We start from the raw sequence: 27,234 nt of genomic DNA on the forward strand, positions 1-27,234 counted from the left end.
TAGTAATTTGATGATTCTTTGTATATTATATGTAATAATTGTATCTTGTCTCATATTTTTACTTAGTTATATCAGGAAATTTAGAGAAATCAAAATTTTTAAATATTTTAAATTGATCTTATAATTTCCAGGAATCAGTATGCTCCAAGTTGTTTCATTAGTCTGAGAAAATAATTATACGTAAGACCCTGTGTCCATCAATATGCAGAGATACAAAGGTGCCTGTGAGATGGTCTTCGATGTATCCTAACCCATTTCATACTGAGGACTCAGGGAGGTTCATATTTTCCCACTTTATTGAAGAGGAAGCAGAGAAACAGAAAGGTTTTAATTAACTTGCACGGGGTTACACAGCTCAGAAGTGGCAGGGTTGGGATTTGCATTCAGAGCTCATACTTATAAGTCATATGGTGTGGAGTTTCTCATGAGTAAACAATATATGATAGAATGTAATATGCCACCAAGAAGGTACAAATAATTATTTTGGGAGTCATCAGCAGAGAAGAATTACCTTCAATTAAGGCAGCAGGGACGAATTTGTGTAGTAAAATGCAGTTGATCTGAACTTTAAAAGAATGAGATGTTTATATGAACATATGGAGTTGTGGCCAGGGACTTTCACAGAGAGCAATGGCTCAGGGGCAGGAAATGTGAGGTCTGTGTATGAGGAAAGAATGACTAATCTAGCTCACTGGGAAATTAAAGCATTCAATATAGAAATAAGGAATGTATCTTTGATATTATATTGCAAATATTTCTGCTCTTGAAGTTTTTGGGGCATGTACCCAGAAGACTTGAGTGGCACACGCTGCCTATATGTTCTCATCCTCACTTACAGAGGGGCCTATCCCTGGCTTAGGGGCAACAGACTGCATTTTACAAGTAATTTGTTTCTCTCTCTCTGGGTTCCAAAAAGGGCATGGGAAGGGTCTTTGTATTGTGCAGCCTTTTCTCTTTAGGAAATACTGAAAACAATGAAAATGTCTATTTTCTAGTCTACCTTTGTGTTAGTATTAATATTAGGCATTGAAAAAAAATTGCCTGGGTGGCTGTAACAGGTGAAAGTTTCACCACAAAATAGGATGAGAAACCATGACCCTGTGCAGAAGGTCTTGACATTGTCCCTTAAATTAGGTGAAACAAACAAAAATTAGGTGAAACAATGTTCTCACATTTTCTCCACAATATTAATGATAGAAGCCATGTTATTATAATTATTACTTCAGTAAATGTGTTTAAATATGAAGATATGCCAAAAGCCCATATTTAAAGCCCTTACTAAAGAAATAGTTTGTGACACATAAGTAAAAGAGGCTTAAATCAGTATGAAATGAGAATAAAATTATAAACCAGATTTAGTGACATAATTAACATAAAAATTATAATCAACTGAATATCAAGAAACACATATAAGTGGAGGTTAACCTTTCATGAAATTATATTATAATTCATGCACATTTTGTTCAGATGAAGAAGATATCGCCATATGTATTGTAACAAGTCATATCTCCTTAAAATAACAAGGCAAACCTAAATATATTGGTGACCATTACAGAAAGGAAGGTTACATCAAGCATTGGCATTTCCACAATAAAAGGTGCTGTGAAATTTTATAGTACAATATCTTGTCTGCCTGAAATATAGACATTTTTTGGCATGGAGGGGGAAATAATTTAACATGGTAATTTGTATGATTCTTCTATTCCGATTAACATTTTATTTCTGCTTTCTCCTGATTTGCAAAACAGTAAAGAAAAAGTAAAGAAAATGTCAATTTCAAGCCATTCCTTAGGAAGATGAGCAGAGATATGCTAAGTATAAGTATGGTTCTATACTTTTAAGCACATGTATTGGCTGTAATTTATCCAGCATTGTTTGAAACATGGGTATGTTTTAATGTGAGGGACTTGGGGCGAGCTTTATAAATAATTAAAAAATAATGATTCCAGACAGAGGGAGCAACCAGAAGCTGAAAGTTGAAGAAGAGAAGGGAGAGGTCAGGAGAGGCTGCCATGTGCATTGCCATGTGACAGAAGAGCCAAGGACCAAGGATTGCCAGCAGCGAGCTCCAGAATGCCAGTGTTCAGGAAGAAAGCATTGCCTTTGTGACACCTTGATTTGGACTTCTAACCTGAAAACCCTCAGCATTTTCTTTCAGTTCTCCAGAAAATAGTCTAAGGTAAAGAGTTAAAAGAAATGACTCAAGGATCCAAGATGACTGATTAGGGAGAGATGGGCTCACTTCTCTCCCAAAAAACAACTAGGGAAAAGGCATAAACTGTCTAGTGCAATGGTTCTGGAGCTCTGGAGATCGAGAGAAGTGCTGTGCTGCACCCAGGAAAGTGCAAGATGAAGAGATGGAGAAGCTGTGGTGAGAGATTGTGAGTGACCCATCTTAGCCCTGGCTCCTGCTGCCCATCCCCCACCCTCAGAGCAGAAAGCATCTGGGTGTCCAGTCTCTGGTGGGTGGGCAGCAGCAGACTGAAAGAGCAGCAGAGGGTCTCTTTCCCAAGAACAGGGTGGGACACAGTCTAGCACTGTCCCAGCTTTTGGCCAGTGAATTTGCATTTCTTGGACAGATTATTTAAATCCTACCGACCCACATGGCTATGGCCATTGTCTGGAGCTGACAGCTAAGAATAGCCTGCCTTCTGGGGGCTGAGGGGCATAGGTTGCCAAACATCGCCATCTGCTGGCAGGCAAGGAAACCACACCTCTAGAAAGATGTCTAAAATGCTTTTGGGCAAAGAGGGCCATATGCTGGGCAGACCAGGAAAGTGCACTCTTGGGGAGTGGAAAAAAGCTTTTTTGGCATCTTTACCTGACTGCTCTCCCTGGAGCCCTGAGGAACTGGTATGCACCCCCTTTGTGGGTCCCTGGCCTGGCCCTGGTTGGGTAATACTGAGAAACCAAGTGTCAAAGTAGAGCATTAACACAAACCCAATCAACACCAAAAGCTTTGACGAGAGAGAATCTGACTTTCAGAGTAAACTCACCGAGATAATCTGATGCCCAGACATCAGCAAAGATAAGCCATATCAAGAAACAGGAAGATATGACTCGATGAAAAAGCTAATAAAAAAGTTGGAGGAGATGCAGAATCTGGAACAACTAATCAAAGATGCCCAAACAAATCTCCTAAACAAATTCAAGGAGATGGGTAAAGAGATAAAGGATATTAAGAAAACATTGGGTGAGCATAAATAAGAATTTGAAAGCATACGAAGAAAAATAACAGATCTATGGGAATGAAAGGCACAATAGAGGAAATTAAAAATACACTAGCAGCACATAACAGCAGATTTGTAGATACAGAAGAAAGATGAGTGAGCTAGAAGATAGAACATCTGAATTTGAACAAAGGCACAAATAGAGAAAAGACTGGAAAAAATTGAGCAGGTCTCAGGGAACTGATTAACATCATGAAGCACTCAAACATTTGCATCATGGATGTCCCAGAAGGAGGAAAAGGGGAAAAAGGACAGAAGAAATATTTGAGGAAATAATGACTGAGAACTTCCCAACTCTTATGAAAGGCATTGATATCCATGTCCAAGAAGCTCAATGTACTACAAACCCAGTAAATCTGAATAGACAACTTCAAGAAACATACTAGTCAGAATGTCAAATGCCAAGATAAAGAGAGAATTCTGAAAGCAGCAAGAGAAAAGTGATTCATTACAAACAAGAAATGCCCAATAAAACTAAGCACTGATTTTTCATCAGAAATATTGGAGTTAAGAAGGCAGTGGTAAGATATATTCAGGATACTAAAAGAGAAAGACTGCTGGTCAAGAATTCTCTATCTGGCAAAACTGTCCTTGAAATACAAGGGAGAGTTTAAGACATACACAGATAAACAGAAGCTGAGAGAATTCGTTAACAAGAGCTTCCTTACAAGAAAAACTAAAGGAAGTCCTGCTGGCTTAAGGGAAAGGACAGGAGAGAGGATTGGAGGAGAGTGTAGAAATGAAGAGTATTAGTAAAGGTAACTAAAAGGGTATAGAGACAAAAATAAGATACGACTATAAAAGCCAAAGATAAAATGGTTGAAATGAATCAGTCCTTTAAAGTAATAACAGTGAATGTTAGATTAAACGCCCCAAAAGACACAGACTGGAAGAATGGATAAAAATACAACAATCTATTTGCTGTCTACAAGAGAGTCACCTTAGACCCAAGGATACAAATAGGTTGAAAATGAAAGGCTGGAAAAAGATATTCCACAAAAAGTATATATTTATAAAAAAGCTGGAGTAGCTACACTAATATCAGACAAAATAGACTCTAAATGCAAAGCTTTTATAAGAGACAAAGGAGGACATTATATATTAATAAAAGGAGCAATCCACCAAGAAGAAACAACAATCATAAATATATATCCAAAATACATGAGGCAAACACTAGAAAAATTGAAGGGAGAAATAGACATATCTACAATAATAGTTGGAGAGTTCAATATATGATTCACATCAGTAGGTGGAACATCTAGACAGAGGATCAATAAGGAAACAGAGAATTTGAATAATTTGATAAATGAACTAGACCTAACAGAAAATACAGAACAGTACACCCCCAAACAGCAGGGTATACATTCTTCTCAGGTGCTTATGGATCATTATCCAGGATAGACCATACATGTTGAGTCACAAAACAGGTCTTAATAAATTTTAAAAGCTTGAACTTATACAAAGCACTTCTGCTGATCATAATGGAATGAAGCTGCAAGTGAACAACAGGCAGAAGACCGGAAAATGCACAAATTTATAGAGGTTAAACAATACGCTCTTAAACAATCCTTGGGTCAAAGAAGGAATTGCAAGAGAATTCAGTAAATATCTTGAGATGAATGACAACAAGAACACAAGATATCAGAACTTATGATGCAGAGATAGCAATGCTGAGGAAAAAATTTATAGCCCTAAATGCCCACATTCATAAGGAAAAGAGAGCTAAAATCAAAGACCTAACTGCACACCTGGAGGAACAAGAAAAAGAACAGCAAATTAATCCCAAAGCAAGCAGAAAGAAAGAAATAACAAAAATTAGGACAGAAATAAATGAAACTGAGAACAACAATAACAACAACAAAAAACAGCAGACAGAATCAACAAAATCAAAAGTTGGTTCTTTGAGACGATCAACAAAATCGACAAGCCCTTAGATAGACTAACAAAGAATGAAAGAGAAGATACAAAAAATAGAATTGGAAATGAGAGGCAGGATATTACTACTGACCTGATCATAAGAGGACACTATGAACAACTGTATGACAACAAACTAAACAACTTAAATGAAATGGACCATTTTCTAGACATTCCCGAACAGCCCATGCTAAGTCCAGAAGAAATAGAAGATCTCAAAAAAACCAATCACAATAAAGACATTGACATAGTCATCAAAAACCTCCTAACAAAGAAAAGCCCAAGACCAGATGGCTTTACAGGTGAATTCTACCAATCATTACAAGAAGAATTAATACCAATTCTGCTCCAACTGTTCTAAAAAATTTAACAGGAGGGAACATTACCTCATTTTATGAAGTCAACATCACCCTAATGCCAAAATCAGATAAAGATACCACAAGAAAGGAAAATTACAGACCAATCTCTCTAGTGAATATAGATGTAAAAATCCTCAACAAAATACTTGCAAATTAGAAACCGCATATTAGAAAAGTTATACACCATGATTAAGTGGGTTTTATTCCAGGTATGCAAGAGTGGTGCAACACAAGAAAATCATTTAATGTAATACACCACATTAACAAATCTAAGGAGAAGAACCACACGATAATCCAGATTGATGCAGAAATGGTATTTGAAAAACTCCAACACCCTTCTTGATAAAAACACTTCAAAAGATAGGAATAGAAGGAAACTTCCTTTACATATGATCAAAGGAGTATATGAAAAACCCACAGCTGATATTATACTCAGTGGTGAAAGACTGAAAGGGGCAGGACACAAGATTAACATGCGAAAGTCAGTAATGTTTTTACACAGTAGTAATGACCAATGTGAGGAGCAAATAAGGAAAAAATTCCATTTACAATAGCAACTAAAAGAATAAAATATCTAGGAATACATTTAACCAAAGATGTGAAGGACCTGTATTCAGAAAACTATAAGACATTGCTAAAAGAAATCAAAGAAGACCTAAATAAATGGAAGGACACTCTGTGTTTGTGGATTAGAAGACTAAATATTTTTAAAATGTCAAGTATACCCAAAGCAATTTATAGATTCAATGCAATCTGAATCATAATTCCAACAGTCTACCTTGCAGATGGAAAAGCCAATTACCAAACTTATTTGGAAGGGTAAGAGTTCCTGAATAGCCAAAACATGAAAATGAAGTTGGAAGACTCTTATTTCCCGACTTTAAAGCATATTACACAGCTACAGTGTTAAAACCAGCAAGATATTGGCATAAAGATAGCCATATTGACCAATGGAATCAAATTGAGAGTTCAGAAATAGACCTTTACATCTATGGTCAATTGATTTTTTACAAGTCTGCCAAGGCCACCCAACTGGGACAGAGTAGTCTCTTTGGCAAATGGTCTGGGAGAATTGGATGTCCATAAGCAAAAGAATGAAAAAGGAGCCCTATCTCACACTTTATACAAAAATTGACTCAAAATGGTTCAAAGACCTAAATATAAGAGCCAGAACCAGAAAACTCCTAGGAGAAAATGTAGAGAAGCATCTTCAAGATCTTGTGATAAGAGGTGGTTTCTTAGACTTTTTACCCAACACCAAAGCAATGAAAGGAACAAATAGATAAATGGGACCTCCTGAAAACTGAATACTTTTGTTCTTCAAAGTACTTTATCAAGAGGGTGAAAAGGCAGCCTAGTCAATGGGAGAAAAGATTTGGAAACCACATATCCAATAAGGGCTTAATATCCAGGATATATAAGGAGATCCTACAACTCAATGATAAAAAGACAAACAACCCAATTTAAAAATGGGTCAAGTACATGAATAGACATTTTCCCAAAGAAGATACACAAATGGCTAAAAAGTACATGAAAAGATGTTCAACATCCCTAGCTATTAGGAAAATACAAATCAAAACTACAATGAGATAATCAGTTCGTACCTACCAGAATAGCCACTAAAACAAACAGAAAACTACAAGTGTTGGAGAGGATGTGGAGAAAGGAACACTTATTTACCGTTGGTGGGAATGTAAAATGGTACAGCCACTGTGGAAGACAGTTTGATGGTTCCTAAGGAAGCTCAGGATAGAACTACCATATGACCCAGCAATCCTGCTACTAAGTATATACTCAGAAGAATCGAAAGCAGGGACACAAACAGATATTTGCACACCAATGTTCACAGAGGCATTATTCACAATTACCAATAGGTGGAAATGACCTCGGTGTCCATCAACTGATGAATAAACAAAATGTAGTGTGTGTATGTATATGTATATATGATGGAATATTATGCAGCTGTAAGAAGAAATGGAGTCATGATGCATACGACTACATGGATGAACCTTGAGAACATTATATTGAGTAAACTGTTAGACACAAAAGAACAAATATTGTATGACCTCACTAATATGAACTAAATATAGCTAGCAAACTCCTGGTGTTAGTATCTAGAACATAGGTCACCAGAAGATAGAATGAAGGTAGAGGATGGGGAGCTGATGCTTAATTTGTGCATAACATGTAATAATTTTAAATGTTTGGAAATGGATGGAGGTGATGGGGGCACATTATAGGGGCCTAACAGCGATGATATGCGGGTGTGATTGTGTTTGAAAGGGAAAGTTTAGGGTTGTGTATGTCACTACAAGGTAAGCCAGAGGATGGAACATGGGACTGTATAACAAAGTGAACCCTCTTGAGGGTAAAAAAGTTCTAGAATTGAATGTGATGATGAATGAACAACTCTGAATATACTGACAGACACTGATTGTACACTTTAGATGGATTATATGGTATGTGAACTTCTCTCAATAAAACTGTTTTAAAAAATGATTCCTTTACATAGCAACAAAAGGAATGTCGTTCAAACTTTTGTGTCATTATTTTATTATGTATTTTTATATAAACAAAATCATACAGTGATTAAGAAAAAAGTATCAACACATTTTACTCTATATAAACATACAGCCCAGATAGAACCAAACTAGAAATTGCAATGTATTCTGATTTCATAGGCAATTTTAGAGCATAGCTGCAATTCTTTCTCCCCCCAATAGCTGAAATTATTCTGAGTGCCAGTGGCATTATTTTATAAGGAAATATTAAGTCCATGATTAGTTTTTAAATGCATGCTAATTACTTATCTAATATGACCATAGCTAGCTATATTATAACTACATGTGATTAGGTTAATGTACTTATAGGCAGACATAAAATCCATAAATTGAAATGTATTATCTTTAAATAAGAGCATCAGTTTACATAGAAATTTTATATCCCAAATTATATGATCTTGATTTTGTTATTAGTATCCAGACTCAAAGTAAATACTGCTCAGAACCTATTTGCATATAATAAAATGGATGTTTCCTAAATGGTTTCATAAAAGAATTCTCAGGAAATGGTTGTTTATGCTCAAAGTAGTTATTTTTCCTTTATGTTTCTGCTCATATTTAAATATTCCCAATCAGGATTATATAAAATATATAATTTGCTTAATACCTATTCCTCATGGAAAATGGAGCATATTATTTGTTATTGTATGCTCTAAATTTTAGGTAGGAGAAAAAAATTCTAATATAAAGATTCATATATAAATCATGAATTAAATGACCCTGAATACTATGCATTATTTATACAGGAAAGTGTAAACAGAAGGCAAAAACAGAACAACACACACACACACAAAAACAAAAGTTATAATGTTAACTTTTGTTTTAGAAAATACTAAATGGTCCCAGTATTTCCACTGTAAAGCATCATTAGTATTTGGCTGACTTCATTCTTCCCTTCTGGATCCTAGAGAAGTGCATGATGACTGATTCTCATGTGAAGACTCACAGTAAGGTGGTACGAGATGGACTGCAATGTGGTGAAGCAGGTGAAGGGGGATGCATCCAGCAAACACGGAGATCATGGATAGAGCGCGATTATTAGATGGGAAATTGCTCCAAATTGCTACATTCTTCCCAATATCCTGCTATTCCTAGGCATTTTTATTTTAGAAATATGCAGAGTTCAATATTAATATTTCTACTCAAACAGTGGGTAAAATTATTTTAAGCTACACTGATTAATGTTAATCTATTAACATTAATCCCACACATTTATTGGATACTTAAGGACTGAAATGGAATTTTTGGTTTTTCAAGTGATGCAAAAAATTTCTTTGCCCCCTTCACAGCCAGATTTCTTTAATAAGTTGTCTCTACTGTCTCCCCTTCCACATGCGCTGCAATAGCCCCCAATTGCCTCTTGCCCTACTACTCCCATGAAAATAATTATCTATATGATGACAAAGCCAGTGGAATTTCCTATCCTCATCTTTCTTGGATGAAAATTCTTGAACATAGTCTCTCTTGCATCAAGAAATGTCTTTTCTAATTTTCCTCCTACCACCCTGTCTTCTCCTCATTTCCTCTGGTGGCCCCCTCCTTCCCTAAGCTTCCAGTGTTGAACTCCTCAGAGCTCAGTGGGGTGATGATGCTCACATTTTTATCTCTAGTCTAGACCTCTGAGTGATAATCTCACATATCCTATAGCTGACCTGACATACCACTTGGTTATTTCAAAGATATCTTCAAGTTACGTGTTTGAAACATTAACTATTGATTCCTTCTTCCCTGCAGAGGTCTTCCACTTCTCAGTCTTCACCATTATCCTGAGAGTGATGTCATTACCTAGAAATAAGTATCGTCTTTGATTACCACCCTCAATGCCTGCTGTCCATTTGATCCACTGCAAGCCTGTCAGTTTTTTATTTGGAGTCGTTCTCTTCCCTCTATGTCCACTGCAGCCAACAGGACCACATCACCATCATCTATTGCCTGTGGCTACATTAACATCCTCCTGACTGATCTTCCCACTTCCATTCTTTCCTCCCCACAATCTATTCTGCCATGAAATAGTTATATTAATCTTCATAAAGTGTATAATGAATCAAGAAATACCCTGTTCAAAACCATTCCTGGCTTTTCATTGCATTTAAAATAAATCCAGTTTTATAAATGGCCTATAAGGTCTTTCATGGTCTGACCCCTTCCTACTTTTCTTTTGTACCTGGCTTCTTTCAGACTCAAATGCAACAAGACTTTAAAAAAAAAAATCATGAAATAATATGACAAAGACAAGCCCAAATAGAGCAGTTTTTGAAATGAATGTGAATCACTTGCATTCTTCATTAAATATCAAAGCCTGGCTTCTGGCCAACAAAGATGGTGGCGTAAAACATGACAGGGTGCCGCTTCCCCACAGAATCTTTGACTATCTGCCAGCAAAAACTGGCAGAGTCATCTTCCTCAAAACTCTGGAAAACAGTTAAAGGGTTGCAGCAACTGGGCGAGTGTTGAATTGAGAAAATGCAGCTTTAAAAATGGTAGGAGAAACTTGCGGTATCCCAGCTGTTCCCTCCCCTGTCTGCTCCCCAGTGCAATGTGGAGAAAGCCTGAGTTCCCACTGTGCATCCCTGGCCCTGTTCTGGAGGCGGTAGAGTAACCCTGTGCACATATTGGGTTGCCTATAGGTTGGAGCCGATATAGCTAGTGAAGCCTGAAAGAATGAACCAGGAAACTTGTTTTGGGCTTGCCCTCCCAAAACTTTCCCTGCAGGCAGATAGCTAAAGCAAAGTAAGAAATAATCAATTCAAAGTGGCTGGGGGCAAAAGATTTCTTTCTTTAAGTCATAAAGTCTTTTTTCATAGTGATAGATGGGGGATTCAAATTCTTGTAAATGGGAGAATTCCTAAGGCTATGAGCAAGCACAAGCCTAGGACAAGTCAAGGGCTTAGAAGAGACCCTGCACTTCACACCCCTACTGGACTGCTCTTGATAGGAGGGCCAACCTCTGAAGGAGAGCACCAGCCAATGCAGAGCCAATTTGCAAAGACTGTGAAAACCATTTTTTTTTCTTGCCATAGGTTTAACTAACTCACAGAGTTAACACTTTAAAATATTAAAATGCACAGTGTATGACAAAAGACTTCATGACAAACAAAGAAACAGGAAATGATGGTCCATCCAAAGGAACAAGAAAAAAATCCCGAAATGATCTATGAAGGAAACCAAACTTTGGACATACCAGAAAAAAAAAGTTAAAAAATTGATACTCAATATGCTGAAGGGCATAAACACACACACATACACAACACACACACACACACACACACACACACACACACACAGAGAGAGAGAGAGAGAGAGGGAGAGAGAGAGAGAGAGAGAAAAAAAACTAAATGATATTAGGCAAGTGATTAATGAAAAATATGAGCCTCTCAATGAAGAGATAGAAATTTTATAATGGAACCCAACTGAAATGCTGGAGTTGAAGACTACAATCACATAAATGAAAACTTCCCTAGAGGGTTTCAACAGCAGACTGGAGCTGGCAGAAGAGATAATCAGTAAACTCACAGACAAGACAATTGAAATAATTCAGACTGAGGAGAAAAAAGATAGAAGAATAAAAAACAGTGAACATAAGCTAAGAGATCTGTGGGGAATCTTCAAGCCTACCAATTAATGCTTTATGGGATTCCCAGAAGGAAGAGAAAGAGAGAAATGGACAGAAGGAATATTCAAAGAAATAATGGCAGAAAACTTCCCAAATTCAATGAAAAACATACACATTTAAGGTACCCAATGAACTCCAAAAGGATAAACTCAAAGAGAACCATGCCCAGACACACAATAACCAAGCTGTCAAATGCCAAGGACAAGAAGAGAATTCTGAAAGTTGGAAGAGAAAAGCAACATGTTAGTACAAGGGAGTCCCAGTAAGATTACGTTCCAATTTCTCATCAGAAACCATGGAAACAAGAAGGAAGTGAGATAAAGTATTTAAAGTTCTGAAAAACAATTTCCAACCAAGGATTTTATATACAGCATTTTCAAAAATGAGGGAGAGATTAAGACATTCCCTGGTAAACAATATCTGAGGGTGTTCGTCTCTAGACCTGCTCCACAAGCAATACTATAGGGAGTTCTTCAGATTGAAAGGAAAGGACATTGGACAGGTGATTGTAGCAGCACAAAGGAATCAAGATAAAGGTAAAGGTAACCATATGGGTAACTGGAAATGCCAGTGCTATTGCACTGTGTTTTTTGGTATATGATTCCAGTTTTTACTTTTTACAAGTTCTAAAATGCAAATGCATAACAGGTAATGATAAATCTATGGTTCTTAAGATACAATGTATAAAGATAAAATTTGTAATAAGTTCAACAAAAAGGTGGGAAGATGGAAGGCTATGGGAAAAGTGCATGTATATACTACTGAAGTTAAGTTGGTATCAAATCAAATGTGATTGTTATAGATTTAGGTTGTTAAATTTAAGCCCCATGGAACCACAAAGAAAATTTCTAAAAAAAAAAAAAAAATCTGTTCTGAAAGAAATGAGAAGAGACTCAACATGATACAATACAAAAATCAATAAATATGAGAGTAGGCATTAAAGGAAGAATTGAGGAACAAAAAAGGCATAATGCTTATAAAGACCAAATAGCAAAATGGCAGAAGAATGTCCTGCATTATCAATATATACTTTAAATGCGAATAGATTAAACTCTCCAGTCAAAAGGCAGAGATTGGCAGAATGGATAAAAAAGCATGACCCAACTGTATGCTGTTTACAAGAGACTAAGAGACTCACCTTAAATTTAAAGACAGAAGTAGGTTGAAAGACAGAAAAGGATGGAAAAAATATACCATGCAATATATATTTCTGGTAACTAAAAGAGAGCTGGGTAGCTATACTAATATCAGATAAAATAAACTAAGTCAAAGACTGCTATGAGGAACAAAGAAGGTCACTATATGTGATAAAGGGGTCAACTCAACAAGATGGCATATCAGTCAAATATATATGTACCCAATGTTAGAATCACAAAATACATGAAGCAAATACTGACAGATTTGAAGGGAGAAATAAACGGTTTCACATTAATAGTAATAGATTTCAATATGCCACTTTCAGTAATGGATAGAACATCTAGACATAAGATCAGTAAGGAAATAGAAGACTCAAATGCTACTATAAAGCAATTAGACCTAACAGACATATATAGAATACTTCACCCAATAGTAGTAGAATATAGACTCTTCTCTAGTGCACATGGATTATTCTCCAAGATAGACCATATGTTAGGTCACAAAACAACTCTCAATAAATTTAACAAAAGATATTTTAATGTATCTTCTCTGGCCACAGTAGAATTAAGCTAGATATCAATAACAGAAGGGGAATGGAAAACTCATAGATTTGTGGTAGTTAAACAATATACTGTTAAATAACCAATAGGTCAAAGAAGAAATCACAAGGGTAATTAGGAAATATCTGCAGGCAAATAAAACTGAAACACAACATGGCAAAACTTAGAGGATGCAGCAAAAACAGTGCTGAGAGGGAAATTCATAGCTCTAAATGCTTACATTAAAAAAGAGGAAAGTTATCACATAAGAGACAGTTTTACAACCGGAGGATCTAGAAAAAGAAGATGCAAACTGAACTGAAAGTGATCAGAAGGAAGGAAACAACAACGATTAGAGAGGAAATAAGTGAAGTAGAGAATAAAAAAAATAGAATCAACAAAACCAAAAGTTGGTTCCTTGAAATGATCAATAAAATTGACAAACCTTTATCTACACTAACAAAGGAAAAAATAGAGAGGACTCCAATTAACTAAAATCACAAATGAAAAGGAGAACATTACTACCTTCCCCAAAGAAATAAAAAAGAATTATGAGAAGATACTATGAACATCTGGATGCTGGTAAATTAGAGAAACCTAGATAAAATGGACAAATTCCTAGAAACACACAAACTACATATACTTACTCAAGAAAAAATAGAAGATTTAAACATGCCAGTAGAAAGTAAAGAGATGGAATCAGTAATCAGCTCCCTACCCCCTTCCCCCTCTAAAAAAAGAAAGCCCAGGACCAGATGGATTCACTGGGGAATTTTACCCACTATTCCAAGAAGAATGAATACCAATCCTTCTCAAACTTCAAAAAAGTGAAGAGGAGGGAGCACTCCCTAATTCATTCTCTGAGGCAACATCATTCTCATACCAAAGCCAGATGAAGAAACCACAAGAAAGGAAAATTACAGGCCAATATTCTTTATGAATATATATGCAAAAATACTAGCAAACAAAAAACTAACAAAGTGAATTCAATAGCACATTAAAAGAATTATACACCATGATCACTTGGGATTTATCCCAGGCATGCAGGACAGTACAACATAAGAAAATTGATTAAGGTAATGCACCATATTAATAGAGTAAAGGGAAAAACCATATGATTATCTGAATTGATGCAGAAAAGGCATTTGCCAAAATCCAGCAACACTTCTTGAAAAAACCACTTAAACTAGGAATAGAAGGAAATTTCAACATGATAAAAGGCATAAATGAAAAGTCAACAGCTAACATCATACTATTTCAGAAATAAAGAAAGCTTTCCCTCTAAGATCAGGAACAAGACAAGGACGTTAGACATTGTTGGTAGGAATGTAAAATAGCTCTGATTCTGTAGAAGACAGTTTGGCAGTTCTTTAGAAGATTAAGTATGGAATTCCCACTGCTAGTTATACATTCAAAAGAAATAAAAGCAGGGACTCCAATAGTTATTTGCACATTGATGGTCATAGTGGCATTATTCACAATTGCCCAAAATTGAAAGCAACCCAAGTGTCCATCAACAGATAAATTGCTAAAGAAAATATGGTATATACATACAATGAAATATTGTCCAGCTCTAAAAAGGAATGAAGTTCTGATTTATGTAGCCACACGGATGAACCCTGAAAACATGTTGAGTGAAATAAGCTAGCCACAAAAGGACACATATTGTATGATCTCACTAATAGCAAATAATTAGGATAACCAAATTCAGAGAGTTGGAAATTAGAATACAGGTTGCTAGTGTCTGTGGTGGGGATTGGAAATGGGATGTTAATGCTTAATCGGTAAGTCGTTTCTGCTGGTGTGATGAAAAAGTTTTGGTAATGGGTGATGGTGATGATAGCACAATATTGTGAATGTAATTAACTCCACTGAAGTATATATTTGAATGTGGTTAAAAGGGGAAATTTTAGATTGTATGTATGTTTCTAGAATAAAAATTATTTTAAAAACCATGGAACGACACTTCACAAACAGTGGGCCCTAAGTTAAACCATGGACTGTAGTTAATAGTCAATTGCAACAAATATTCTACATCAATGCAAGTTGTTAATAATAGGTTGTATATAGGAATACTGTATTTTTGCATGATTGTTCTATAAACCCAAAACTTCTTTAACGGGAAAAAAAAACCACACCAAAAAAACACACAAAACTAAACAAAATAAAAACAGGACTGTACAACATGAAGTCAATTCTGATGTAGAGTAAACTATGGACTAAAGTTGATAATATAATTATTATAGTGTTTCATCAACTATAACAAGGTACAACATTAATGCAAAATATTAATAGGAAAAACTGTGTGAGAGAGTATATTGGAAGTCTGTGTTTTCTACATGACTTTTCTGTAAACCCACAACTTCTCCAACAACAAAAATACATTAGAAAAATCAAAGTGTATTTTAATTGTGTTAAAAAAATTAAATCCAGCTAAATGTCGCGTACAAGAGACATGCAAGTCATTTAAGACGAGATTTAAGGTGGAAGGGTAACGTAAAGAGGCCAGATCCCCAGAGGAAGAGAAGTCATTGCACAAGGAAGTCATGTTTGGAATTTATGTAATCATTTGCAACCAAAAGGGGAACATCTACAACCTTGAAGAAAATCAAAGCCAGAGTAAAATAATACTGGGCCACTGAATTAATCAGCCCAGAGCTACCTTACCTCTAGACTTCCTATGTGAGATAATACATGTTCGAGCAGTTTTAATTGGGTTGAAAGATTAAGTGAGGCATCAGACTCATCAAGTGACCACAGAGCGGCACCCCAAAATGTTCAATGACCTTGGATTTGTGCTTGAAGGGCACAGTGATATAGAAACAACTATAAAGTAACTACGTGTCTTTTTTTCCTAGGACCTGGACTTATCCTTGTTTATTTTCATGTTCAGTTGCTGAAATCTTACTCTCCAGGTTCTGGTTTGTCAGTGGCTTTGTGGGTGATTCCAGCACTTCTCAATGCCTGTGTGTGATCCTCCTTAGCTGCACAGAAAGGGCTAAAGAAATTGAACTAGGCCTATCACTGGATCGTGTTTTTCTTATTAGTGGTAGGAATTGGGCACTTTCCAGAATCCTACATTTCCTACTTAATGTTGGGGAATGACATAGCATAGCAAATTTTTGCCAAGGAACGAAAATACATTTGGAGCAGCCAAACTAACAATTTATCAACTGCCAGAAGTCAGTTCTGGCAATGGTATAGAATATCTTTTTGAAGACTATATTTTGATGCTGTTGCAATAATATGTTCAGTATCTGGGTTAGTAAAAGACATTTTTAACTTCGTCTGTTTTTAGTGGGAGGGGAAAAAAAAGCCCCCAAATGCTTAAAGGTTAACCTCAAACTGAGCTGGTGAAATTGTTCCATCTCTTCTGTAAACTGGATTTAAGAATTATTCTTCAGTTTCCTCATTGACTAAAGTCTATGTTGAAGCTACTTAAGAATTAGAGATAAGTTTCTTCTTATTCTGTGACTAATTAAGATAAAGGTAGTAGCAAGATAGCTTTCCTTTGTAAGAGGAAAGAAAGAGGTATCTCCAACTCTCGCTGCCCCCTCCCAGCCGTCTTTAGATCAGTTGTGCGAGTGACTGTACAGGTGAAACGTGGGCAGAAGGCATTTGTTTTAGTTTGCCAGGGCTCCTGTAGCAGAGTACCACAGGCTGGTTGCCTTAAACCACAGAAATTTGCCTCACGGTTTTAGAGATGAGAAGTCCAAAACTGAGGTCTCAGTGGGGCCATGCTTTCCCCCCAAGTCTGTAGCATCCTGGCGGTGGCTTGTGGCTGCTCCATAACTCAACCCCTGCCCCTGTGGCGTGGCCGTCTGTCTCCTCTGTCTCCCACTGACTCCAGATTTCCCTGCTTGTAAGGACTCTGGTCATATGGGTTTAAGGCCCACTTTGATTCAGTTTGGCCTCCACTTAATAAGGTCTTTGCAGAGCCTATTTACAAATGAGTTCACATCCACAAGACTGGGGGTTAGGAATTGGACATGTCATGGTAGGGGACATGATTCGATCCATAACAGTATTCAGTTCTCTTTTCCAGAGTTCTCTGTCTCTTCTATCACTCCTTGTTCCAGTTTGCTAATGCTGCCAGAAGGCAAAACACCAAAAATGGATTGGCTTTTATAAAGGGGGTTTATTTGGTTACACAGTTACAGTTTTAAGGCCTTAAAGTGGCCAAGGTAAGGCATCAATGATCAGGTAACTTCACTGAAGGAAGGCCAATGGCGTCTGGAAAACCTCTGTTAGCTGGGAAGGCACGTGGCTGGCGCCTGCTCCAGAGTTCTGGTTTCAAAGGGGCTTTCTCCTAGGATGTTCCTCTCTAGGCTGCAGCTTCTCTCCAAAATGTCTGTGTCAGCTTCGGATGGCCATCTTCAAGATGTCTGTATCAGCTGCAGTGAGCTCCTTCTGTCTGAGCTCTTTTATAGGGCTCTAGTAAACTAATCAAGCCCCACATTGAATGGGTGGGACCACACCTCCATGGAAATTATCTAATCAGAGTTATCACCTACAGTTGGGTGGGTCACATTTCCATGGAAACATGAACCAACAGGTTCCAACCTAATCAACACTAATACATCTGCTCCCACAATGTTTCCATCCAAGAATATGGAGTTTTGGGGCATAAGACATCCAAACTGGCACACTCCACTTCACTTGGCTGCCGGCTGTTGCTGCTTTTGCTGATCATAGACTCTGTGAGGTGCAGGTGGCAGTAGGTCAAGCTAAACTCCCTAGGAACTGTCATCTCCTGCATTGTCAGTTATTTCTGTCTTCATCTCTCTCTGGACCATTTCAACCACCTCCTACCAGAGCTCTCTGCCTCCGCTTTCTTTTCCCAGGGATTCCTGCTTTCATAGGCCATCATAGGGATCTTTCAGAAAAGCATACTAATTGCCCAGAAATGTTAAAGGAAAAGGCTACTTGCAGCCAGTCTATTTAAAACAGGGACCAAACTTTTATAGTACATAGTGGGGGGAAATTTGAATGGGACTTTGTCTTCAAAGATTAAATATTCTTCTTGTATTTTATATTTAACAAAATTTAGGCATTATATAATGACTGAAACCATATGAAATAAAGAATACAGTCAAGTTTTTTTTTTGGTGCATACAATTGGAATTTGCACGATGGCTGTATTAGTTTTCTACTGCTGCATAACAATTAAGGCAAACAGCTCACAGTCCTGTATGGCAAGAGTCCACATGTGCTCGATATCACAAGACTGAAATAAAGGTGACAGCCAGGCTGGCTCGTAACTGGAGGCTCTGGGAAAGAATCTACTTGCAAGGACATTCAGGTTGTTGGCAGGATTCAGTTCTTTGAAGTTGTAGGATGAGGTCCTTGTTTCCTTGAGACAGAGCTAGAGCAGATCTCAGCTTCTAGAGGCCACCCATGTTCCACGTTGTGGGTTCCCCTCTGTCTTCAAGCCAGCAAGGGGCACTGCATCCTTCCTGGGCCTTGAATTTCTCTGACTTCTCCCAGGAGAATGTTCCCTGTTCTCCAAGGACTCCTGTGATTATATAGGTCCATCTGGATAACCTCCTTTTTGCCATATAAGTGACAATCATGGGAGTGAGACCTCGTTATCTTCAGATGTTCCATTCATGCTCGAAGGTGAGGGAATTATATAAGCACAAAGGTCATTGGCGCACAGAGGTCACTGGGGCCCATTCTTAGAGTTCTGCCTGCTACAGTATGATATCCTTCACTTAATAGTTAACATTTGAAGTAAAACCAAAATGGCAGTCATTTTGGTGTGTGTGTGTGTGTGTGTGTGTGTGTGTGTGTGTTAAACAGGGGTTATTATGAATTTTCCCAAGGGTGAATAGTTTGATTTCAAAATTATTGATCTTTGAAGCACATCTCAGGCCATCATTTTTGTTGATTTTCACTTTTTCAGTTGTAACTTTCCCAGATCTCCTTTCATTAGTAGCTTTTTCAGCAATTCTAGCATTTCTGCATCACCACCTTTGCATCTTTTGCAAGCCTGGCAGTTTAAGTTCACAATCAACTCGTATTTGTTTTGTTGGGTTCTTTCCAATGTCCTATGGCAAGAGACGACTGTGTGAAGATGTTTGGAGCTATAGCATGAAGCACTGAGAGGTGGGGTAACTTGTTCAAGGTCAGGTACAAAATTATATTGGAGCAGCTGGGATTGGAACACAGTCTAATTCTCAAAGTTATCCATTATTTTTAGTAATTGTCTATTAACAGCCATTCATGCTATACCCTCTGCAATGAAAATAATCCTTACTTCATCTTCCTGACATACTCCTTCCCATCTTTCTAGTCCAAATGTCTCTCTTCTTGAGAAACCTCCTTTGATCCACTCAGTCTCTCAACCCACCACAACCCAACTGGATGATATTTTTCTATAGGATGGTCCTGATACCCCTTTCCCAAATATCTGTTACAGTCCTTAGCAGATAGTATCCAAAAAGTTAATGTGCTTCCATTTCTCCAGCCAAAATACGAGCATTAACATAGCCTAACTATTCTGTATCCTCAGTATGTAGCTTAATAACTGGAACATAGTAAGCATCAAATAAATATTAATAATTCTAGAGAAATAGTGGTTCTCAATTGGGGGTGGTTTTGCCCCCTAGAGGACTTAATGGCCATGTCTGGAGACATTTTGGGTTGTCACAGTTGGGAGTAGTGCTACTGGCATTTAGAGGGTAGAGACTAGGAATGCTGCTAAGCATCTTACAACACACAAGATGGCCCCATATGACAGAGACTTACCCACCCCCAAATGCCAGTAGTGCCAAGGCTGAGAAACCTTGAGCTAGATAACATAATTGGATAGACACACACACACACACACACACACACACACACACACACACACACATACAGACACACACACATAGGAGAGAATTGTGGGGTTCCTTGTGTTTCTTTATTCACAAGATTTAGGGAAGCCAAAAACAGTTTGGGAAACAGAAGAATTAGGTCTATATCAAAATTGTCCTGTTCACACCCCACCACTGATGGTTGCTCTGAGAACAAGGATTCCATATTGTTGTAATGGTATAATGACAAGAGAACAATGCAAATAAAAAGGAAAAATGGTAATTAGGGGGGATATATATGCTCTGGTTAGCTTCAGTGGGGAGAAGGAGTTGGGGAGAAATTTGTGCCTTTCAAAGAAAAGTTATGAATAGAAGAATAGGACATCTTTAAAAAGGTTAACTTGAATATGTGTGCTGGAGAGAGCTTCGAGGTGATGCTGACTGTGGCTTCTCCAACAAACTCTAGTCAAGTCAGTGTAAGGCAGCGGTTCTCAAAGTGTGCTCCCCGGAACTGCAGTATCAATATTGCCTGGGAAGGTAGAGATGTGGAGTTTTAAGTCCCTCTGTAGACACCTGAATCAGAAACTCTGGGGATGCAGCCCAGCAAGGTATCTTAACTGGCCTTCTAGATGGTTCTGAGGCATGTGTACAAGTAATAAAGTTACCTATCGACTTTTCTCACCTGCTGCACTGATTGACATCACAGCCTGGGAGGATCCCTAGACCTGACCTAGGCAAAGGTCAGCCTCAGTTTACTGATGCCCTGTGTAGGTTGGCTTGGGTCACAGCAATTTAAGCTCTTGCTTAGACTGTCTACACACAGGTTTTATTGCTCTGGAGAACAGTAATACTCTAGTTTACCAAGAACCTTGCAGTCCTTTGCATGCATTATAACATTTAATTCAGCAAAGCTGATAAATCAGCTATTATTGATCCTTTTCTTTTTAAAATACATTTTTATTTTTTATTTATTACTTTTTTTATTAGAGAAGTTGTAGGTCTACAGACAGATCATGCAGAAAATACAGAGTTCCCATATGCCTGCCCCCACTTTTAACATTTTGTAACCTTTGTTACAATTGATGGGAGAATATTATAATTGTACTATTAACTGTAGTCCATAGTTTATATTAGGGTTCACTGTGTTGTAAGTCCTATGTCGTTGCTTTTAGATTTTTGTTCTAGCAACATATATATCCCCTAAAATTTCCCCTTTTAAGCATATTCAGAAATAATTCAGCGGTGTTAATTATGTTCACAATGTTGTGTTGCCATCACCACTATCCATTATCAAAACAGCCAAGAGCAATTCAGTAACTTGCCTGAAGTCATGGAGCTAGTAATTGTTGAGATAGGAATAGAAGCTAAGTCTACAAAGCCCATGTTCTCTTCACTACCTACCAGTGGGCTTCTGATGATGAAGGCCCTTGGGCAATCCAGTCTTTTCTTTGTTAGGCATCAACCAATTTCCTTTAGGTAGATTTCTCAGTGCTCTTAGTAAGAAAACCAGGGACTGCTGCCTTAGAGTATGCTGCAACATTGGGTTATGTCCTTCTAGTTTGTTTTGTTAGGAATTAACTATGACATAAAACTTTGGATATTAGAGATGAGTCTACTTGTGTTAGGAAACATTTTTTTTTCCCATTTGAGGATATTTGGAGTTGAGAGAATAAAGTTATTGGTTTTCAGAATGGCATAGAAAAGTACTAGAATGAAATTGACAAGTATCTGACTGTTTATGTCTTCTAGTCTTTATAGACGCTTAGCAAGTAAACCTAAAATATTTTGAAATTTCTACCCCCCCCTCCAAATTTCTTCTTTTTAGTCCTAAAAATGAGCCCTATCAGAACCCCATTCAAACTTCAGTTCAAAGAGAGAAAGTGTTTTGGTTGAAACATAGGGAGTCCAGGTACCTGGTAAAACAGGAATAAAAGGAACTTTGAAGAAGGCTATTTTGCAAAAGTCACATTGAAAACAGATATTTGGATTGTATAGATATATGACTATATGAAAAGCCTTTGGGTGAGGCCAACTGGAAACAGACTAAGGATAGCAGTATGGTGGAAGAAAAGAGTGGGTAAAGATTTCTGAGAAGGATTTCATTCTTCTAGAAGAATTTCAAAAGAAATACCATGAAGAAAAGTCAAGAATTCAAACTAGTTTTTCTTATCTGCCTGAAATATTGGAAGTAACCTTGCCCACAGTGCAATTTGATTTTTCAGAAAGTGGACTTCATGAGATATTGTTTTTCTCAAGAGTTATTACATACCAGTTACTCGCAGTTTATCTGTGCCAACCACAACTTCCTTTTCATCAACAGTAAAGAGTGGCTTGCCATCCTTGGAGCTGATCTGAAACTGTTGACTATGGACTTCTACCATTTTGGGACCTGAAGGATTAATGAAAACAGTTCATTATAAAGGGTTAACTACATGCAGTTTTGAAATCTCTATTTTTCACCCATGCCATGTCACCCAATGATACCAAATTACCAAAAATTTAGGATTTGTTACTAATAATTTTTTTGATCTTATCATTAGACTTTGTAAGTTCTAAACCTAAATATATTACACAACAAAAACGAATCTACATGAAACATTAATTTATATCAAATATAGGTATGAGTAAATTTACCTTTTCAGATTTTTAAAACTTGCCAAAAATAATATAATTATTCTACTCAGATAAATTTGCATTCTTTTAAGTAGTAATCAGCTAAGGATTTTGCATTTTGTAATGTGAGATTTGGGAAAGCCTATTTTAGGAATGGCTCATTTTAATAGCTAAAGTTAACCCAGGAGATGGAACATACTCTGATTCTCCCACACTAATTCTTAGAAGAGGTCCTCACTCTTACGCCATGGAGAAAATAAACAGCACCACGTAAGAACACCTTCAAGTTTCTACCCTTCACCTACCTGTAAGGCATTTTGACTACTTCACTTAGGTTCTTGCTGCATCAGTTACAGAGATATCACTTTCCATTCCAAGGTGAATGCCTTCACCGGAGCTTTAGAACCATTGCCTTCCAACTCAGTTTAATCAAGTGTTAAACAGGGCCTACTATGTGTCACACACTGGGGATAAAAGTCTTTATGGAGCTCCTGAGATCCTATTCCATTTCTTACCCTCTCATTCTACACTTAGCTATAAACTGGCTTCAGGTAGTCACCATTTTGTGTCTCTTAGTTTCTCTTTGTGCTTCTACTCTTTCTAACCCAGGCAGCTTAAAGGATTCATCTCTTGAGAACACAGCTTTCAGTATTTGCTTAATTACAAGAGTTCCTTAAGTATTTTAATGTTGGCTTTATAGTCTTATCTGAAAAAGTTCATTGAAAAAAATAGATCTTCTAATTCTTGTGTATGTGTTCCTGTGTCCCTCCCACCACTCATTAAAGTTGATAGGTAACTTCTAGAAATTAAATAAAAGCTTTCCATTGTGGGCATCATCCTGAAGGTATTCTTATGTGGTTTCATTAATTTATATCTTGAGTACAGACACTCCAATGAGTCTTCATTTAAATATATATATACACACACACACACATAATATATACACACATATGCATATATACATTTATTTATTTACTTGTTTTTGGCAAAGAGGCAGTTACAAAGGTATCACTCACCTTTTCCTCCATGTTTTATATTTTTTTTTCTTAAGGAAGCCTGACTGTTTTTTGATGGTTGTAGTCATTAAAATCGTCCTCTGGGCTTTTATCCAAAGACTTAGTGCCCCTGTTTATCTCTTCTAAGTGACTAATACACATGACATGTCTATTTTATATTATCTTTATATGTATACAGATTTGTATTTAGTGATGAATATGAATTTATCTGAGCATAAAATTGGGGGAAAAACCAGAATAATTTATCCATTAAAAGTCAACTCTTTTGCTCATTGGAAGTTTATACGATGATTCTAGGAGGCATTAATAAGTTTAAGGGGTTAAACTAATATTGACTACTATTTTATCTAATTATGATTTCATATACATTGGTGAAATATTCAAGAAGTAGTTTAGTTGCATACTATTTAACAGTAGTAAAGTCATATCAACCCTTGCTTGAATCAAAGAAATGCAGGAAGATGAGTCCATTCCGTTTGACTATTTGACACAGATTCAATGCATGCATTTATGCACAAGGGTCTGTGCTAAGAAATGAGGATACTGAAATGAGTGAGATGTAGCTTACAACCTACAGGAGTTCATAGTTTCCTACGGAACCGACCAGCCTAGTTCCAGGACAATTTCATAAGTGCTGTAACTGAACGGGGGCAGGGCTCCTCGGGAGACCCCACAAGATGCTCGTGGTCCAGTTCAGCGTCAGGCTCTGCCTCCTGGGGAAGATGGTGTCCGAGCTGACCCTGAAGAAAGGATTCCCATTTCCCTGGTGAAGGGAGGAAGAGGCATTCTAGGTGGAAGGAACTACTTGAGCAAAGGCACAGAGGTGAATAAAATTCCATCTTAGTTTTATGAAAAAAATACACTGAATGTTTAATTTGAATTTAAATATATTTTCACTTCAAAGGAAAATGTACTTTTCTCCAAGTGATTAAAGCCCAAAATCACCTCTTAAAAAGTACTGAGTTTGTAATTAATCTTTTTACTTTTATTAATATTCTACTGGTTTTTATAGCCTAGTTGGACATTGATGAGAACAGAGAAAGTAATCATCTCTTGAGGCAGAGATCTTTAAGAAAAAAAATTCAAATTCTACCCTGTTGATAAGAAAAGAGCTGTCTGGTAAAATACAACTTTTAATGAAGGGTTTTGGTACAAAGAAGGAAAGGTTAATGGTTTTATCATCCGATTTAGTTTGGAAACTGGCTTAAGGGTTTTTCTAGTGAAAATACCATCAATTTCTTCCTTACATACAATATGCCTCATTAACAACCTTTTTTTCTCATTATGTCTTTAATTTAAAATACCATCATTTGAAAACAAATGTCACAAAGTCCTTTAAAAAAGGGAAAGAGATAATTTGTTGCTGAAATGTGTGGTGAGGGAAAGTGCTAGAATGGAAGGACAAGACTATAGTTAACTCTTCACTCTACTACTTTTTAGGTCTAATTTTGTATTATTTAGTTCAACTTTTTAAACCTGGCATTAATCAGTGTTACTTACATAGCCTGACTTGAGGTCAGTCTGCTCCATCCGGGAACTGTGAGTCCAGGGGCCTTTAATGACTGGGCACGGGCTCCAGTGCTTTTCAGGGCAATTCCCTGGATGAACCCCTTTTCTTTACTCCTGACCTGCTCTGTGAGAGTTTTGTCTTGGCTTTGCTGATGAATCTTGTCCAGGTTTCCCATCCGTGATCCTCTCCATGACTCTCCATAGTCGGTGTCGGGACCTTGTTTCCCTGGGCAGTTTCCTCAAGCTCAGACCTGTGCTCAGGGCTCTTGCCAGTTTGGACCACCCTGAGTGGACATCTTGCCACATCCTATCCCTTAGAGTTTGAGTACCCTACCTCAAGTTTAGGCTGGTGTCCCAGCTTCACCCATCTTACACAATCTTTTATTCATTCATTCACTTATTCATTCATTCATCCAATGCATATTTATTGAATGCCTACTATGTGCCCAGCACTATGTTGGGGAAACAACTGGGGACCAGATAGTCCGGACCCTATTCTCAAGGAGTGACAGACTAATACATGAACAAGTTCAGCCCAATTATTATTGTCAATAAGGGAAGACTTGCTGGAGAAAAGGACAGGTAAGTGGAAATCTGAAGAAAGAATTGGAACCAGACAGAAGAAGAGGAGGAAAAGAATTTTCCAGGCAGAAGTGACAGCAAAGCAAAGGCCTAAAGGTGAAAGAAGTCATGGAATATTTGATATTCTGAATTAGTTCAGAGTCACTGGAGCTGAGTATGAGTGGGATGTTAATGAGAGAATGCTGCAAAGGTAAATTGGGGCAAGATCATGATGGGACTTATAAACCATGTCAGGGAGTTTAAAATTCAATCCAAAGGCAAAGGGCTTCAAATAGGGGGATGATATGAGCAGAAACGAAAGATCAGTATGGCTTCAGTTCATTCGCTATTTCATTAATTATTTATGTGGCCATGACGTGACAGGCACTGTAATGGGCAGTATGGAGAAATAACCAAAAGAGGAAAGGGATTGGAGTCAAGGAGATCAGTGGAGATTACATATATAATATATATAAATGTATGTACATGCACATACTTTCATATAAGGGTGGCCTGAATGCAGTTGCTGAAAGGAGTAATTTATGTCTAATATTTGAGAATTGCTTAATCAAATTATTGTATAGAAATATTGCTTCAAATATAAGTAGCCATTCAAATAATGATATGAAGACTTTATAAAAATTAAATTGGAAAAGGACAGACTTTTGTGTAGCTGAAGACATTGGTAGTTGTGTAGTAAGCAATCTCCCAAAATACCTTCCCTTAACTGTATGAAATAGTGTCACAACTATAAAAACTCTGAAGATAGAGAATACAGAAACTGCAAAATAACTGAGTCACAGAGAAAAAGTAACAAGAATTTCAGAATTTGACATTCATGTAAAGCAGTAATAAGAGGAAAAGCTATTGTGCAGAACACTTTTATCAATAAAAATAGAATAAAAAGTGAATAAAGCTCTCAGCTTAAAAAACTAAAAAAGGAATGAAGTAGGCCAAGAGAATGCATAAGGAAGGAAATAATAAAGATAAAAGCAGAAATTAACAGGGACAAAAATAGTAAAAGAGTCAGTCTAACTATAAAACAAAGTTCTGTTGGAGAAAATTTAAAATAAACCACTAGGTAATGTGATCAAGATAAAAGAAATAAAGCAGAAATATACCAAATAAGAATTGATAAGTGGAAAATGACCACTGAAACATATGGAATTTAAAAAAAAACCATGAAGATGTACATGAAATGGAAAATACAGAGGCCAAAATTGGCCCCATTAGAATTATAAAATTTAAATAAACCAATACCCACAGAAGAAATGGAGAAAGTTAAGAAGGAACCCTACAAAAAAAGTAGCAGGCCTGAATGTTTCCACTGAGGAATATAACAAATCTTCAAAGGCAAAATTGTCTCATTACTCTGTAAATTA

The 27,234-nt window shown here is 37.0% G+C and overlaps 1 protein-coding gene across 4 annotated transcripts in view; it reads right to left on the reverse strand.

The window, feature by feature from the left end:
* The window catches only part of SGCG (sarcoglycan gamma), a 196,066-nt gene that overhangs the window by 22,897 nt on the left and 145,935 nt on the right, over positions 1 to 27,234 (reverse strand). For all 4 annotated transcript variants that reach the window (XM_037799811.1, XM_037799810.1, XM_037799812.1 and 1 more), the window contains exon 5: positions 22,423 to 22,542. In XM_037799811.1, the coding sequence (XP_037655739.1) occupies positions 22,423 to 22,542 (120 nt within the window). The remainder of the gene's footprint in view (positions 1 to 22,422; positions 22,543 to 27,234) is intronic.

Source organism: Choloepus didactylus, chromosome 12 (genome assembly GCF_015220235.1).
Source record: "Choloepus didactylus isolate mChoDid1 chromosome 12, mChoDid1.pri, whole genome shotgun sequence".
Classification (NCBI taxonomy): Eukaryota; Metazoa; Chordata; class Mammalia; order Pilosa; family Megalonychidae; genus Choloepus; species Choloepus didactylus.